Below are 16798 nucleotides of genomic sequence, written 5' to 3' on the forward strand. Positions count from 1 at the left end.
TCTGGAGATGACATCCCGGAAACCCCTCACAGCCGAGGTGGTGGGCACTTGGCTGTGAGGCACAACATCTCCTTGGCAGTCCCTTCTCTGAATGTGGTGCGGAGAGAGGCTGGGCACTAAATACGAGGCTGTAAGTTCCATGGGGAGCCCGGCGTTCTAAGAAGGAGCCTCAGCCCTTTGTGTGACTCGAACCCCCCAGTGCGCTCCAGGGCACCGACACCGCCAGGGCTGCCCACCGCAACATGGGGCTGGGTCCGCTGCTCTCAGTCTGAGCTGTTTGTGGATCTGCTGCCCTCTTGTGGGGAATGGGGAAAGGAGGATTCCGCAGCCCGAGTTTTTGTCTGACCACCGGCAGGTTTTGTGTCACTGTGCATCTCTCGCACAGGTAGGCTATGTCTACACTGGCAGGTTGTTGCTCAGCAAGGCCATTTTGGTGCAAGAATCAGCAGAGCGCCTACACTGCCCTCCCTCTGTTGGGCAAGAAGATTTACAATATGGCGCGGTAAGAGAGGGCTTCTTGCCCAAGAGCTACACTCTTTTCTAACAGGTGTGAGCTCTCTTGCACAAGAGAACAGTGTGGCTGCCCTGTAGGGCTATGACTACACTGCAGAGTTCTTGCCCAAGAACATCTTGCACAAGGGTTCTCGTGCAAGAAGTCTTGCTCAAAGACATGTGCACACTGCGCACTCTACATCTTCTTGTGGAGGAGCAAGTGGGCAGTGTGGATGCCCGGCCGATTATTGTGCAAGAACAGCCGTTCTTGTGCATGAAGCCGCAAATGTACACATCTGTGTGTCTCACAGTAATAGCAGGGGTGTCCTCCGGCTTCAGGCCGGTGAGTTGTAGGTATAGCAGGTTGCTGGAATTGTCCTTGGAGATGGTGACTCGGCCTTTCAGGGAGTCTGCATAGTCCCTGGTCCTCCCATCCGTGCTAACAGAGGAAACACATCCCGGGCGCATCTTCCCTACAGGTGGGTCAGCAGAGGAACAACGCGAGTTGCCAGCGTCGCTGTTATTTATTCATAAACGTACCGCTCACACCAGTAACTCACAGCGCTTCCCCGAGTGGGCGAAGCGTCAACATGCCGCGTCCTACAGAAAGGGAAACTGAGGCTCAGTGACTTGCCGGAGTTCACTCGGCGGCCGGACTCTCTGCCCAGCCCCTTCCGCTCCCATTGGCCACCTCTGCAGAGGTTACAAGGAGCGAATTCTCCCTTCCCGCAATTCCAGAGTCACCCTGGAGATATCAGGCCCCGCCCCGCAGCCCTTTATGACGTCACTCATCTCGGCCCGCCCGCAGGCCATTGCAGCGGTCCCCAGGCCAAGTTTCTAGGGGAGGGCGGGGCCATTGGAATCTCTCCGGGGGGGGCTGGTGCGCAGGGCGAGGCAGAGCCGGGTGGGGGAGGAGGAGAGGCAGGAAGGAGACAGAAAGCGGCTCCCACGCGATAAGATACAGCCCCAAACTCCCCCCTCCCCCGCCTTCAATGACACTCCCCCCTCCCGCCTCCCCCGCATCAGGCACCAGCTCAGTGCAAAGTATCCTAACCCCCATTGCGAGCAATCCCGCTTTAGCTTCCCCTGGGGGACAGAGAGTCTCACGCGCCCTGTTCCCCTGCCAAAGGCTCCCCAAGGCCAGGGAGAAGGGGGGGTCACGCTCCCTCGGACCCCGGGATGCTCCTCAGGGACATGAGGTCAACTCATTGCTCCCATCGATCCCCGCATCCTCAGGATCCCACCGCGCAGGAATGGGAACGGGCCCGGCCGATGCTGCCCCCTAAGGCCGAGTGTAAAGCAGAGCGCGCGAGCGTGTCTCACCACGGGCGGGCCCTGCATGCGGGGAGAGAGGCGCCTGTTCAAATCTCTCGCTCTGCCTGGCCGGGCAGCACCTGTGCGCATCAAGGGGACGCTCCAGCGCCCAGTCTGTGGCGGGGGCGGGGGCTGCGTGCGCGCTTCCCGGTGACACCCGCTCTGCGAAAGAGACCAGCCTGCACCGAGACTGAGCAATGAGCAGTCGCTTGTTCACCAGGGTTAGCCCCCGCTGCCCTTACGTTTACCAACCGGTGGGAGCGACCCTGCCCATTCCGGGGGAGTTGGAGCGAAGTATGGGGTGTGGGGGCAACTTGGAGGGCCACATGCAGGGCGGCATTTGACTGTTCCTGCCCTGCAGACATTGTTCTAATCCAGACACTGCTGGAACAGAGCGATGTTCCTCTGGGAGTCCAAGGCTCATCCCAGGCTCGTGTGTGGCCCGATTCGCGTTAACACAATCTCTGTCACCTCATCTCTCTGGGGCCGGGCAATGCGGGGTCCCCTTTTCAGAAGGCTGCTCGGCAGCTAAACCTTGGGGATGCCCCAACGGGAAGAGGAGCAGGGGGATGATGAAGACGAGCAGGAAAATTCACAGGGATTCCACAGACGCGGAGCTGCCTTTTTGCAGGGTGTTAACGCCCTTCCTTCCTTCCTTCTCCTCTCTGCTCCGATCCCTTCCTCCCTCCTCTCTCTGTTCCTGATTTGGAAGCACGTGTCCGGAGCCCCCTGGCCCCCGGCTCCATTGCGCAGCGCTCCCTCCAAATATGCAGAACCTGAGCCAATGCCAATGGAAGCCACTTAAATATCCCCTCTGACTTCACTGGGATTTGGGTCAGAATGGTCCAACCCCCCAAGCTCGGGGAATGTGGGGGCGGGAAATGAGGTCACCCAACGCAGGGTGCTCGGTCCTATTTGTGAGGGCAGGGGACTGGACTTAAGGACCTCTCGAGGTCCCTTCCAGTTCTAGCGTCCTAGGATTCTATGACGCTGTTTTTATTTATTTTTCACTATTATTATCATGAGTATTATGGCAGGGCCTATTGTGTGGAACTCTGATCTGGCTGCGTTTATGCAACACCCCGCACAGGCGCACAGAGATAGTCGCTGCTTCTATGTGATACACCGGATAGCTGAGAATGACAAAGGATGTAATGATCCATGTATAACAAATGGGGAAACTGAGGCATAAAACAATGTAGTGACACACACAAGGGCAAGCGGAGATTCCTCTACACAGCCTGTACTGGAACCCAGATTTTCTGTGTTCCAAGCCTTTGTCTTAGTCACAACATAACGTTTTACAAATAATTTCCTTGGGCTATTCAAATGTAGTTGTGTCGAACTGACAGCTTTCTGGTAATAAACACAGAAAGCACCAGCTGCCCCTGCTTCTGCTTCTAGGCCCACCCAGTGCCCAGAACTTGGAGATCAATGGTGGTTTCCCATTGCGCATCAGAAGCTGCCTTGATTTTAAAATCGTTGTGACCTCCCATTCCCGGGTTGCTTTTCCCAGGCACCAAAGTCTGGGCCTGTGGCTCTTTGGAAGCTGCCTCTCGGGTCAGTGCAAAGACACCATCAGGAAGACTCTGGCTGCCCCCCTCAGTGCACGAGTGTAGACTTAGCTGAACAAGAGTTCCCAGGACAAAGCTGGGGCCACACAGCTCCAGTGATCCTGGGACGCACAAAGGAAGATTTCTGAGTAGGAGAGAGGCGGTTTGACCTCTGGTGCCAGCACCGGTTGAATACTCTGCCCGAGTCTCGCATGCACAACTCAAGCCAGGGGCTGATTGCTTGGGGAGGACACACACAGCAGCCAGGAGAATCCTGGCAGTTTATGTCCTGCCTTATAATGATGGATAGAAAGAGTTTGACCTCGACAGATCTGTGCTATGAGGCTGAGACTTTCAGAAACCTCTGCAAAGTTTGTGTCTCCAGTTCCGATTCATTCTGATGCAAACTGAGTGCGCCTGTCCCTCGGGCGGCATTGAAAATGTCAGCCTGACAGCGAGGCAGACAGCTCGGGATTGTAGAAGCATTTCTATGGCAGATAGAGCTCCACAGAGATACATTGGGCTGTGTGAGGATGGGTGAAGGGAGAGTCATTGAGGGGCCATGCCGATGTATTTATAGGTGGGTTTTCAAACAGACTCACATGCTACTCCTGCATCTGCTGCACATCAACGTGCAGGTGTCTGACCCCCCTCGCAGTTTTCTCAGAGCCGCTTTCACCTCCTTGTTGCGCAGCGTGTAGATGGCCGGGTTCACCATGGGCGTGATCAAGTTGCCAAAAATGTTCACAGGGGTCACCAGCACTTTGCTCAGCTGTGGCTGAGTGTAGATCAAAGCGCAGGGCCCGAAGAACATGGTCACCACCACCAGATGGGAGGCGCAAGTGGAGGTCGCTTTGCGCCGCCCTTCACCCGCGTTCATCTTCAGGATGCAGAAGACGATCCTGACGTAGGAGGCGAGGATGAGGACGAAGCAGGTCATGGGCACCACCCCAGTGTTGGTGAAGACCACGGTCTCCAAGATGTACGTGTCCCCACAGGCCAGCTTGGCCACGGTGAAGATGTCACAAAAGAAATAGTCTATCACGTTGGACCCACAGTAGGGCAGCGTGAAGGTCAGGGTGGTGACGATGGTGGCGTGGAAGGAGCTGGCGATCCAGCTGCCGGCGGCTAGGAGGGCACACACCTTGCGGTTCATGATGAGCAGGTAGCGCAGCGGGTGGCAGATGGCCACGTACCGGTCAAAGGCCATGACGGTGTACAGCAGACACTCCGTGCTACCCAGGAAGTGAGCAGTGAAGACCTGGGACATGCACCCGCCCAGCGAGATGACCTTATCCTGGAACCAGAGGCTGGCCAGCAATTTGGGGACGCTGAGGGAAGAGATGCCAATGTCCAGCACGGCGAGGTTGCAGAGGAAGAAGTACATGGGGGTGTGCAGGCGGGGGTCAACGAGGACGGCTGAGAAGATGAGCAGGTTGCCCAGCAGAGTGCAGAGGTAGAAGGCTAAGAAGGTGAAGAAGAGGACGGTCTCGAAGCCCTCAGTGTTGGGGATCCCTAAGAGGATGAAATGAGTCACCTGGGTGCGGTTGTCCAGTCCCATTTAGGCCTCTTTCCTGGGGCAAAGGGAGAGAAATACAGCCAGTGAGTTACCGACCAAAAAGGCCCGTCACCCTCTAGCTACAATATTCCCCTTCCATCCACGGCCTGCAGGACTCGATTTCCTTGACCTTGTAATGCCAGTTGGGGGCAGGGCCTCCCTGTGCAGGCACTGAGCGGGGTGAGAGAACGTGCCTGCCATGGATATCGGAGAGTCAAGTGAGACCAGACAAAACGGACCATCCGATTGTATTAGAATCTCTTCTGGCTGCTCTGTGCAAGATTCTTCGTCTTTCTCCTTGGGCAGTTACAATTTCTCCAGTCATGTTCTCTCTAAGCCTGTTCCCTACAGTATCTTGCAGTGTGTGGCTAACATTTGGGGAGCGGTTTTCTCTCCTTCCCCTTTCTTATCATAGAATCACAGGGCTGGAAGAGACCTCAGGAGGTCATGGAGTCCGGCCCCCTGCCATGAGCAGGACCACTCCCAACTAGTGCCCGAGGCACTTTGAAGTGCATTTTCACAGCACCCTAAACTCAAAATAAGATGCGCAAATCACTTATTTTGTAATGTGGTGCATCAAGGCATCTAGGCAGTGCCAAATTTCGAAATAATGCCCTATTGTGAGACATCCCTTAACCCTTAAAGTTACAGGGAAGCCAAAATAACGCACCAAAATTTGAAACTAATAGGAGGCTTGTTAAGACACGGAGTAGCTATTAAGGGATACCTGTGGTTCAGGGGTAAAAATCACTTTGTCAAACACGTGGAGTACGGTACAAATAAATGATGGTCACATAAACACCAGCCTATACTGACCGCTCTTCTTATCTACATGCCTCTAGCTTCCATCCATGGCACAGGGCATGATCCATTGTCTACAGCCAAGCCCTAAAGTACAACCGCATCTTCTCCAGTCCAATCCCTTTGACAGAGATAAACACCCACAGGGGCTCCCTACATTCACTGAAGCGGTTTTTACCCACAAATGCTTATTCCCAAATAAATCGGCCCGTCTTTCCGGGGCCACAGGACTTCTCCTTTTTGCAGACACAGACCAACAGAGCTGCTTGCTCTCTGGACCCTCTCTGCTCAGGGTTGGCCCTAGTGAGAAGCGGAGGGACTGTACAGGGCAAGGTCTAGTGGGTAGAAGCAGAGCGGCTGCGAGGAGTAGGTGCTAATGAGCAAGGGGAGGGGGGAGGAACATGCAAGGCGATGAATGTGGGGAAGACTTGCCCCAGGGCGGAGGAAGATGGGAGTCTTTGGGGGGGGGCTATTTTGAGGTTAGAGGGAGCAGGAATAGGGGGCAGCCCCAGCGGCTGGATCCAGAGCTGCTGAGAGAGACGCTAACTTGATGTGGTTCCCATCATACACAGCGTTCCCAATTTGGTTCAGCATGTCTCAGCCGCCCCCACCTCCAACAGCGCCCCCCCCCCCTCCTCCAGCTTCGCCGTGATCAGCAGGCTGGGCTGCGCAGCCGTGACCACAGAGGGGATTTTTACACTGTAATCGGAGGGGCGATGGTGAAGCGGGAGCCAGGGCTGCAAGGCGGGTTATGACAGACGGCGAGAGATCAGTGACACAGAGACGCAGCCCAGAGGCAGGCGCTGCACTGATGGGCCAGGGGGCTGGGCGGATCGGTCTCTGCAGGACACCCCTGGCTGACGAGACCGGGGGGCGGCGGGGCCAGGCCAGAGACAGGCAGAGACCGAGGGGCAGCGCGAGCGGATCGGTACCAAAGCAGGCGCCTATCACTGGCTGCATGGGCAGAGGCGGCTCCAGCTGACTGGGATTCTTCCCTTCTGCCCCGGCCGGGACTCCCGTGGCCCATCCAGCGTCCTCCCCAGCCCGGCCCAGCGGCTCAGCCAGGGCGCCCGAGACCCACCCGGGAGTCGTAATCTGCTGACAACGTGACTAGAGCAGCCCGCGCTGCTGCCGAGCCCGCAGCTTCCTACCGCTTCCCGCAGCCTCCCGGCTCGCCTGGGCCTTAAATCCCCTTCGGGCCCCGGGAGACCAGCCCTGAATCCCCAGCGGGCTCCAGGGTGAGCCCTCGGCAGTCACCAATTAATGGAGATTCGGCCTCGTTTTGGAGACGCCCAGAGACCACCTGGGCCAGGTCCTCAGACCGGTAATTACCGGCAGGGCCCTGGAGCCGGCAGGGCCCGATCCCCAGCTGCACTGGGCCCGCATTCTGCTCTCGCCCCCCTGGCCTGACACCTGGGGACTCCGCTGGATTCACTGTGGCTGTTCCCCCCGCCTCCGCCGCCCCTGCCCTGCACACGGGTGTGAGGCAGGAGAAACGCCAACGGGAAACGAAGCCGCGCGGTGCTTGTCCCACGCCCTGCGCTGTTGTGGGGAGGTTGATGCTCGTCTGGGCTCTGCTGCCCTGTGACACAAGCCAGAGAATCCCCCCGTGTGGTTAAATAGCAGAGGCTGGGCCGGAGGTTGGGCTGGAGGCCTCTGAGTCCAGCCGCGCTTTCTCCTGGGTGTGTCCCGCTGCTCCCCGGCCCCCCTCTCTGAGCGCACAGGGAAGTGTTCGTGCAGCGGGGTGGGGACGGGTGAGGGGGACGCTCCCCGCTCTGCAGACAGAGGCACCATCCGTCCCGTGCGCCACGGCGCAGCCCTTGTGCCAGGACAGCAGAGACGCTGAGTAGAGAGTTGAGCCACTTTGGGCAGGACAGCCGCCCCTCCCCCAACCTCCCACCAGACCCTGACACGCTTGTTCTGAGCGGACACAGAGCGAGCCAGACCGGCCTTGCAGAGCTTGTGTCTGAGTGACCCGTCGGGGGAAGGGTTCTCCACCCCTCCCCCCTTCACTGCGATGCATCTCCCGGGCCATGGGCGGGTTCTGTTCCCCTCCCCTTTGCACCGCCAGGATCCAGGAGCAAGGGCCCTTAGCGCGTTATGGATGATTGGACTCAACCAAAGCTGCTCCCTCCCCAGCCAGGGCAGTGGGGTGGGCACAGGCCTCGCCAGATACCTGGGCTGCGCACCTGCCCGCTGGGGTTGGCTCAATGGTGTGATGCCCTGTAATGGACACAAAGCCACAGACACCGCACAGAGGGGTGGGAGCGGGACTGGCTCCTACATTCGGGGTTCCAGCAGTGAGCTCATCCAGCCGTTTGCTGGTGTCCCAGCTCTGCAGGTCTAATAAGGCCCCCAGGGATTCCGCTAATCAGTCTCATTCCCCGCCCTTCCCTGCTGGGCACCTCGCCTGGGAGCCGGGATGCGGGGCAGACGTGGTGATTAATCTCTGTCGATGTGTTATTCCCAGGTACATCGCCCCATGGGGTGGACGGCTCCTTGGGGTTAATTAAAACGTTGCCATTGCTAACAAGTCCCCGGGCTGGAACCTATTGCGCTGGGTGCCAGGCTCAGACGTGACTCTCGGTTGACACCAGCTGAGTTCTGTGTCCTTGCCATGAATGTCAGGGCCGGACTGAATTGGGTGATTTGCTTCATTAATGACTTAGAGAATGGCAGAGAGAGGGCGCTGATAAGGTGTGTGGGTGAGATCAGACAGGGAGGTGTCCTGAGTGCTTTGGAGGACAGGACTGTGCTTCAGAGTGAACAATGGTCAGAAGCAAAGAGGATGAAAATCAAAAAGGACAAAGGCAAAGTGCGGCCCTTAGAAGGGAACAATCCAGCGCACATACAGAAGGGGAAATGTCCCCAAAGCAGGAGCACTATGGCTCCTAGTGACCCATAAAGCAAATATGGATCACTAGCCAGTCACTGTTACCAACAGAGCAAACATGTCTCTGGGCTGCATGAACAGGAGTGTTGTGAGCGAGACAGGAGCAGTCAGTAATTATTTTGCTCTACTGTGACGGCACGTTGGGGGTTCCCCGTCTCCTGCACCCCGAAATGGCACAAACAGACTGTACCAGCCAGTGGAATTGAGGGTGGTTTATTGCTCCTCCAGCACAGCGCAGCACCGATGTAATCTGGTTACAGGAACTGGGCTAGGAGGCCTCAGGCCCCCTTGAGATGGGGGAGACTGGGCCCCTAAACTCCAGCTCCTCTCCCTAGGCTCTCCTCCATGCTCTCCCACAGTAACTAACTAAATTCCCTTGCAGCCCTGCCCCCCCAGTCAGGGCCGCATTCCACCTTCCTTTGTTCCTCTCCATGGGGGGTGTCTGGCCACTGGTTCAACCAGTTTGGCATTACCTCTGCCTAGCGAGGTTTTCCCTGCTGGGTCTTGCTCCAGACAGCAGGGGTCACCACAGCCCAGCAATTACCCCCACTACGTCACATCTACTCTGTGCGGATTAGGCCTCTCCTGGAGTGTTGTGTCCAGTTCTGGGTACCACATGTCAGGAACGCTGTGGATAAAATGGAAAAAGTCCAGAGAAGAGCAACACAGATGATTACAGGTCTAGCAAACAGGACCTATGACACTGGTCTGGTTCTCACAAGCCCCAGAAGTTGCCTCTTCTTCCCAGGCGCAGCCCAACACCAGCCTTTCCTCCCCTGCAGCCAGGGCTACTTCCCCACCCCACGATTCCTGGAGAGTTTCAATGGGAGCGACCCTGAATCAGGATTCTGGTTTTCAGTTTCTTTGCCCAGCACATTCTGTAGCTGTAGGAACCAGGTGCCAAACCAAAGCCTCGTGGAGCCCAGGTGTGTTCTACCCCCTGGACCATCCTTCCTCTCTGCCCTGCAGTGTGCTAAAGTGCACCACAGAGCCCTTGGTGAGTGTGCACCAGCAGCGTCTGCAACAGGGGGAGGAGGCAAATATCAGCCCAAGCCAGATCTTGTCTGTCAGTGTTCGCCCTTGCTGGGTCCCCACCACCGTATTTACCTGCCCCTCCACAGGTGTGGGGGACCACAGCTCCCATTGGCCGTGGATCATGAATTAATGGATACGTCTCTCAATGGATTTTAGCCAGTGCTTGGGGCTTCCCTAAGCCCCTGGCTGTCAGAAGCCTGGAGTGGAAGACAGAGCTGGAGCGCTGTAGAATTGCCCTGTTCCGTTCGGTCCCCTTGGATCTCTGGCGCAGGACGCTGTCCCAGACAGGATACTGGGCGAGGGGGACCATTGTCTGAACCAGAATGGCTGCTCGTGTCTCCAAAGGAGCTGGGTGTCTCACACTTTTGGGGCGGGTCCACACAGGGATACGCCCACTGCTGGCCTGGCTCATCCAGCGCAGGCTTTGGGCTGCAAAACTACTGGGCAGACATTGAGGCTGGGGCTGGGGGGTGAGCTCTGGAACCCTGGGGGGGGGGGGGGAGGGACCCAGAGCTTGGGCCCCAGAGTCAATGTCTATGCAGCAACTTTTAGCCCCAGACAGCTTATGCTACAGCAGCTGCCAGCTCCCTGAAGGGAGGTTCCAAAGAGGCTGGAGAGAGGCTGTTCTCAGTGGTGACACATGGCAGAACGAGGAGCAATGGGCTCAAGATGCCGTGGGGGAGGTCTAGGTTGGGTATCAGGAACAACTCTTCTTAGGAAAGACCCAGCCACAGTCATATCATAGGGCTTTTATCCCCCTGGACACAGATCCCTCAGTGCCTTTGGAAATGCTAAGCAGGGCGCTTTTTGAATCAGGGCCTTTATCCCAATCGTTACAGATGCTCCAAATTCTGGAGCTCTGTTGACTTCCACTTGCACGATCAGGGACTTGGGAAAGGAGAGAGGCCAGAGAATGATACAGCAAAGAAGAGGGAAGGTCTGGGGAGGAAGAAGAAGAGGCAAGAGTAATATGAACAATGTCCATCTGTCTTACTGAAGCAGGATCCTTCTGGCGCAAAAGGACACAGAATTAGGGCTGGACAAAAACTTGTGGCCAAAGGCTGGACTGGGATGGGTCCCATGCTCCCCGTTGGTGAGCTGGGTCAGGGGGCCACCCTTTGCCTCTACGCTGCGGCACTGTGAGCTTTGACTGTGCCCCTGCCAACTTCGTTTCCCGCTCTGGCACGTCCAGTGCAGAAGGTAGGGGGAGGGCAGGGGGAGCTGCAAGACACTTTAAAATACCCTGTCCCTAAAGGCTTCTAAAACTCCCCAAGATCGGAATTCCATAGAATCACAGGATCCTAGAGCTGGAGGAGACCTAAGGAGTCCAACTCCCTGCCCAAAAGGACCAGTCTCAACTCAATCATCCCAGTCAGGGCTTTGTCAAGCTGAGACTTAAAAACCTCTAGGGATGGAAATTCCACCCTTTCCCTAGGTTACCCATGGCAGTGCTTCCCCACCTTCCTAGGGAAATAGCTTTTTCCTAATATCCAGCCTAGACCTCCCACAATGCAACTTGAGACCATTGCACCTCATTCTGCCTTCTGCCACCACTGAGACCAGCCTCTCTCCATCCTCTTTGGAACCTCCTTCAGGAGTTGAAAGCTGCTATTAAATTCCCCGGCCTTGGATGATGCTCTGCTGCAACCCACATGCAAAACCCCCTTTGAGAACCCAGGAAGATGCACTTGGGAATTTCTTCCTGTTGGATAACTCTTTAACCCTTCCTCTGGAAAAACTTTAAACACACACACACACACACACACACACACACGAGAAATGGTCCTGCAGCACCTTAGACTAGAGACTAACAACAAATATCATGAGCTTGGAAACCAATTGCAATTGCTAGTAGCTGATGTGGGCCCCTGCTGCCATCTGCTGGCCCTGAGACGAACTGGAATTCCCCACTAAGGAGTTTTTGCATGAGCCGGGGGATGTTTTCTCTCCCTGTGTTCACCCCATCGCGCACAGTAATACACAGCGGTGTCCTCAGGCCTCAGCCCGGCCATGCGCAAGAACAGCAGGTTCTGGGAGTTGTCTCTGGAGATGGTGAATCGCCCTTTGACCGAGTCTGTGTAGTACGTGGTGTCCCCGGCCCCGTGTGTAATTGAAGACACCCATTCCAGGCCTTTCCCCGGAGCCCTCCGGGCCCAGTGCATGCCCTGGTCAGTGTACGTGTGGCCGGTCGCTTTACAGGAGAGTTTTGCAGAGTCTCCTGCTCTTTTAACCTCCGCTCCGGACTGGATCAACTGGATCTGCGACCAGACACCTGCAAAGAGACAAATATTACAGCGCTAGGCCAGGATTCAGCGGAGCCTTTAGCACGTTCTACTGTGCTCTGAAGGACCAAGGACTGAACAGGATGTTCCTCTGGGCTGCGTTTGCCTCCTGCTTTTCTCTCAGCTGCCTCCGAGGTTCGTACCTGAGAGACCCGCCACCAGGGACAGGACAATGAAACGCATCGTGTATGTTTGACTCAGGATTCGGGTGGAGCAGATGAGACACAGCGCGGGGAAGGGCACTTGGAGTGGGCCGGAGAAGGAGGAATTGCCTGGCTCTTTAAAAAGAAGCCGCCCCGCTGAATTTGCGTAAGGACGCTCGAAAAGCCTTTTAAACCAGGCAGCAAACAAATCGGTCAGAGAGAGGGGAGATGAGGGAACAATGGGAGGAGCTTTCTAGCTTCCCACGCATCTGCTGGCCCTTTGAACGGGGATTCGACTGGTGGCCACTGGCTCTGTGCCTAGAGTCCCACCTGTCTGCTGACCCCACACCTGGGGCTCAGCACCCACCCCCCAGCTGTAGCCCCAACCTTCTCCACCTTACCTCGTTCACATCCCCCCTACTGCAGCTCCAGCGCTGAGGAGTGGGAAGGAGCATGGACAGAGGTGTGTGGAGGGGTGCAACCCAGCAACCCCTCCCCCAAAACTGCTCTGACCCCATTTTCATACACAAGAAATGCCGAGAATCCTAGAAAAGTAGGACAGGAAGTGGGGGAAAGGACACTAAGATAAGGGATAATTATCAAGGTGCATGACTGTCGATGCTTATTTGCTATGACGTCACATAAGAAGACACCACTGCGAAATGTTCAGTAGCCAACTTCCGCTGTGTGTAGCCCTCTCCCAGACCCTCCCCCAGCTGGGCTTCCTCCTCAGTTACATCTGGCTGTCCTCTCTAGTTGGACTTCCAGACTCCCCTTTGGGAGCGTGTGCGGGATGCACTCCCCATTGCACACCTATTTCCCCCCATTCACATTGTACCCCCGGGCCAGATTTCATTTTGGATCAGAGGTGACGTCATTCCCAAGGCCTATCGATTTCTTTCCTGAGACAATATTTGCGAACGTGTTCACTGCCAAGTCTTCCTAGTTAGTACCCTGACTTCGTCTGCCATTTCTCTCTCTCACCCCGTTGGCACACGCGAGGCAAGCTCTGGGGAGCAGAAGGAAGTAGACTCCCAAAGCTGTGGGGGAGGGGTGAGAGCATGTTCACTTTAAGAGTGACTCTGACACTGCAGGAAAAAATGGCTCATGGTTCTGCACCGCGGTGGTCAAGCCTGTGACCAGCTGAGACTTGTGGAAATGATAGGCTGTGCCAAGGCAAGATGTAGCGAGCCGAGAGGAGACAGGAGCTTATCCCAATGGGCATTGGACCAATATGTCACTGAACAGCATCGACAGTGTGTGCCCCTTGCAGTAGCTGTTTGCACACTAAATACCTTGGCCCGTCTAAACGACCACGGGATTCACCCTTCCCTGTGTAATGTACCAAAACTGCCTGCACTTGGAATGTCAGAGAGGAATTCCAATGTAGCCAGCTTTGCCTGTGTAATGGAATCAACGGGAAGGGGGTGTCCGAATTCCCTGCGAGACTTGGAATGTGCCAGGGAGGGCGGGTGCCAGGAACACGAGTGTGCGGACCGGAGCAGCGAGATAAGGACGCTGCTGGTTAGTGCGATAAGCGGGTGTCGCCACACGCAGGAGGAAACCCGCTTCTCCTTTTTGAACGGCGGTGAATGGGGTTTCTCTCGCTGTGTCTCTAACACAGTAATACACGGCGGTGTCCTGCGCCTGAAGGCTGCCCACTTGCAGGAAGGCGGTGCTGCTGGATTTGTCCAGAGTCATGGTGACTTTCCCCTTAAAACTATCCGCATAAGTGGGCGCCCCCGTGTCTGTGTTAATCCATCCGATGTAAACCAGCCCTTGCCCGGGCGCCTGTCGAACCCAGCTGATTGCATAGCTAGTGAACGTGTAGCCAGAGCCTTTGCAGGACACCTTCACCGCCTCCCCCGGCTTCTTCGTCTCTGCCCCCGACTGGACCAGCTGGATCTGAGCCCTGAGCCCTGTGGAGAAAGAAGACACATGGCGAGACTCCTCCCGGCTGGTTCTGTTTGCCCCCGGCCTTGCCCCGGTGATATTCACCCACCTGGGAGAACTGCCAGCAAGAGAAGAAAACTGAGTCCACATTTCATGGCTACTGCGCTCACCGGCCCTACAGCAGTTGATCACCTCCTCTCCTGCTGCAACGCGAATCCACTGAGCACCATGCCGCGGGTTTTTAAAAGGAAATATATTTCCTCTGCATTTGCATATGCAACTCGCACCTCCCTCAAAAAGTGCCGAACCTGAGAGCCAATATCGAGGCTGGAAACTTCCCTGACGGACACAGAGGCCGAGTGATGAGTGTGAATCAAGGAAGCACGAAACATGCTGATTTCAGGGAGACTTCATTTATTTATTACCGCCAGAAATCTCTATTAGAAGCGTTTAGTCCGAGCGACTGTCCCGCACAGGTCACGCCGGCTCTGCTCGGTACGGAGCGGGTGGGACTCAAGAGACCTGGACACGGCTCCTTGGCTTTGCCCCTGGCCTACTGTGAAACAGGATAGTACCAATGACTGCTCCTTAGAAAGAGCTTCCAAGTCCGATGAGAAGAAGGTGCCATGGCTGCTAGGAACAGACACGTGTGTAGGGCTGGTCCATGGACACACGGGGGAGGTAAATAATCCACGTGACCTGGTGTCGCTTGTAACTTGCTGCAGACAGAGGCGGGGGAGGATGGAAAGTGGACGACGAAGAAATGTAGGAAGAAGCAGGAGAGACACGGACCCCAGCCAAGCCAGTCTGGTTCCTGCCCAGGATCCGGTTCCCAAAACCCTTTGGGGATAACATAGATTCACTTTTTTCCAGTTTAGAAAAGAGGAGACTAAGAGGGGATATGACAAAGGTATATAAAATCATGACTGGTGTGTAGAGAGTGAATAAGGAAAAGTTATTTACTTATTACCACAATATAAGAATTAGGGGTCAACAAATGAAATTAAATTAATAGGCAGCAGGTTTAAAACAAAGAAAAGGAAGTTTATCTTCACGCAGTGCACAGTCAACCTGTGGAACTCCTAGCCACAGGAAGTAGTGAAGGCCAGGACTTTAGCAGGGTTTAAAAAAGAGCTAGGTAGATTCATGGAGGTTAGGTCCATCAATGGCTATTAGCCAGGCTGGGTAGGAAAGGTGTCCCTAGCCTCTGTTTGTCTGGAAATGGATGACAAGAGAGGGATCAGGTGAGGATTACCTGTGTTTCCTGCCTCTGAGGCAGCTGGTATTGGCCACTGTGGGCAGATAGGATATTTGGCTGGATGAACCCATGGACTGACCCAGTCTGGCCGTTCTTATGTTCTCTCTGGCTGCACCTTGCACTCTGCTCTCAGCAGTGTCACTGGCTGCGGGAGACCTGCAGGAATATTTGTCTCGTGTCCCTAGAACACAGAGAGTTCCCGAAATATTCATCCGCTGCTCTGGGCACCGACCTGCCCTTCACACCGATCCCTGCACTGACCGGTCAGAACAGCCTGGAACTGCGAGTCGCTGCTGCCCCCTGCCGGGCGCTGGCTGAGAAGCTGTCGCTGCAGCTCGGTTTGTGTACTGGGCTGGCCAGCTTTCTGCTCCCTGTGTACTCGGCCCAGTAACAGCGGGCGGTGGCCTCGGGCTTCAGGCCGGTCAGTTGCAGGTGCAGCAGGTTGCTGGGGTTGTCCCTGGAGATGGTGGCTCGCCCTTTGACTGAGTCTGCGTAAACTTGGTGGCTCCTATTAGAATAAATTTGTGGGACCCAGCTCATCTCGTAGCTGCGAAGGCGAGGGACGCAAATTTTTCTTTTGCCCGGGGGAAAAACCTCCTCACTACGCCTCTGGCCAGACCCTCCATGGCGGCAAGAGAGGGAGTTGGCTTCGGGTTGGAAGACAGTGTAAGAAAAGCGGGGCCGCCCTCGCTAGAGATAGAGGTCCGGGCCGGTCACCCCCATGAACGCTAAAGTAGAATGAGACCAGCCAGCAGGCAAGACCCCACCTGCCCCAGGGATCCCTGACCCCTCACCAACGGGATCGGATCCCACCTGCCCAGGGGTCTCTCCCTGAGCGGCTCCACACTGGTCTCTGCCTCTAGGTCCCACAACCGGGCTCGGTGTCAGCCCTGGAGACAGTCAGGGGAGGCGGGGCCGCAGCTGGGCTGTTTATCTTTGTGCAAAGAATTTCGCCTTGTCGGTTGTGAGCCTCCCCCCTCACCCCAACTGAGGGGCTGGGTGTGGATCTCCACGGGGGGGGGAGGGGACACCTGGATTGATGGGTCTGCTCGGAAATCCCAGCGCTGACCCATCTCTCCAGTTGTCGCTGACGGGGGTTTGCTCGGGACCGGGGCCGTGTCTGCGCGGGGCCCAGCCCGCAGCGGGAGGTGACGCTGCCCGGAGGTTGCGGGGCTCCAGGCCCAGGGCAGAGGTTCCAGTCACAGAAGGTCCCGTGTCAAGGTTCCAAGAGCGTCTAGCACCGACCCCAGGAGCCTGTTGGCGGGGGGGGATGGAAATGGAAACCGCGCCCTGCCCCTTCACTCCCATCGAGTAAAAATGCAGCGCGTGCTTCGCTCTCCCTGGCCAGGTAAACGACAGGCCGAGAGGCCTAAGAGTCCGGTGGGAATCCGCCTCCCCTTTTTGGCCGGGTCCCCGCTGCGCTCTGTCTCTTCGGGCGCAGCGATAGGGGGCGATGCCCGCAGATGTCAGCGAGCGGAGCTGCAAGCCTGGTTCTTTCTCTGAACTCGGTTTCATTTCCTGCACGGAGCTTGGGCGCCCCCAGCGCCAAACGGCTTCGCTGCTCACTGCAGGGGGA

At 56.4% G+C, this 16798-nt stretch overlaps 1 protein-coding gene across 1 annotated transcript; it reads right to left on the reverse strand.

The window, feature by feature from the left end:
* Positions 1-3437: 3437 nt before the first annotated feature.
* Positions 3438-5146, reverse strand: LOC142821361 (olfactory receptor 10D3-like). The gene has a single exon (XM_075912257.1). It carries the CDS (start codon positions 4918-4920, stop codon positions 3958-3960), a length of 963 nt encoding a protein of 320 aa, XP_075768372.1. The 5' UTR covers positions 4921-5146; the 3' UTR covers positions 3438-3957.
* Positions 5147-16798: the final 11652 nt, after the last annotated feature.

This window comes from Pelodiscus sinensis, chromosome 30 (assembly GCF_049634645.1).
Source record: "Pelodiscus sinensis isolate JC-2024 chromosome 30, ASM4963464v1, whole genome shotgun sequence".
In the NCBI taxonomy this organism is placed as follows: Eukaryota; Metazoa; Chordata; order Testudines; family Trionychidae; genus Pelodiscus; species Pelodiscus sinensis.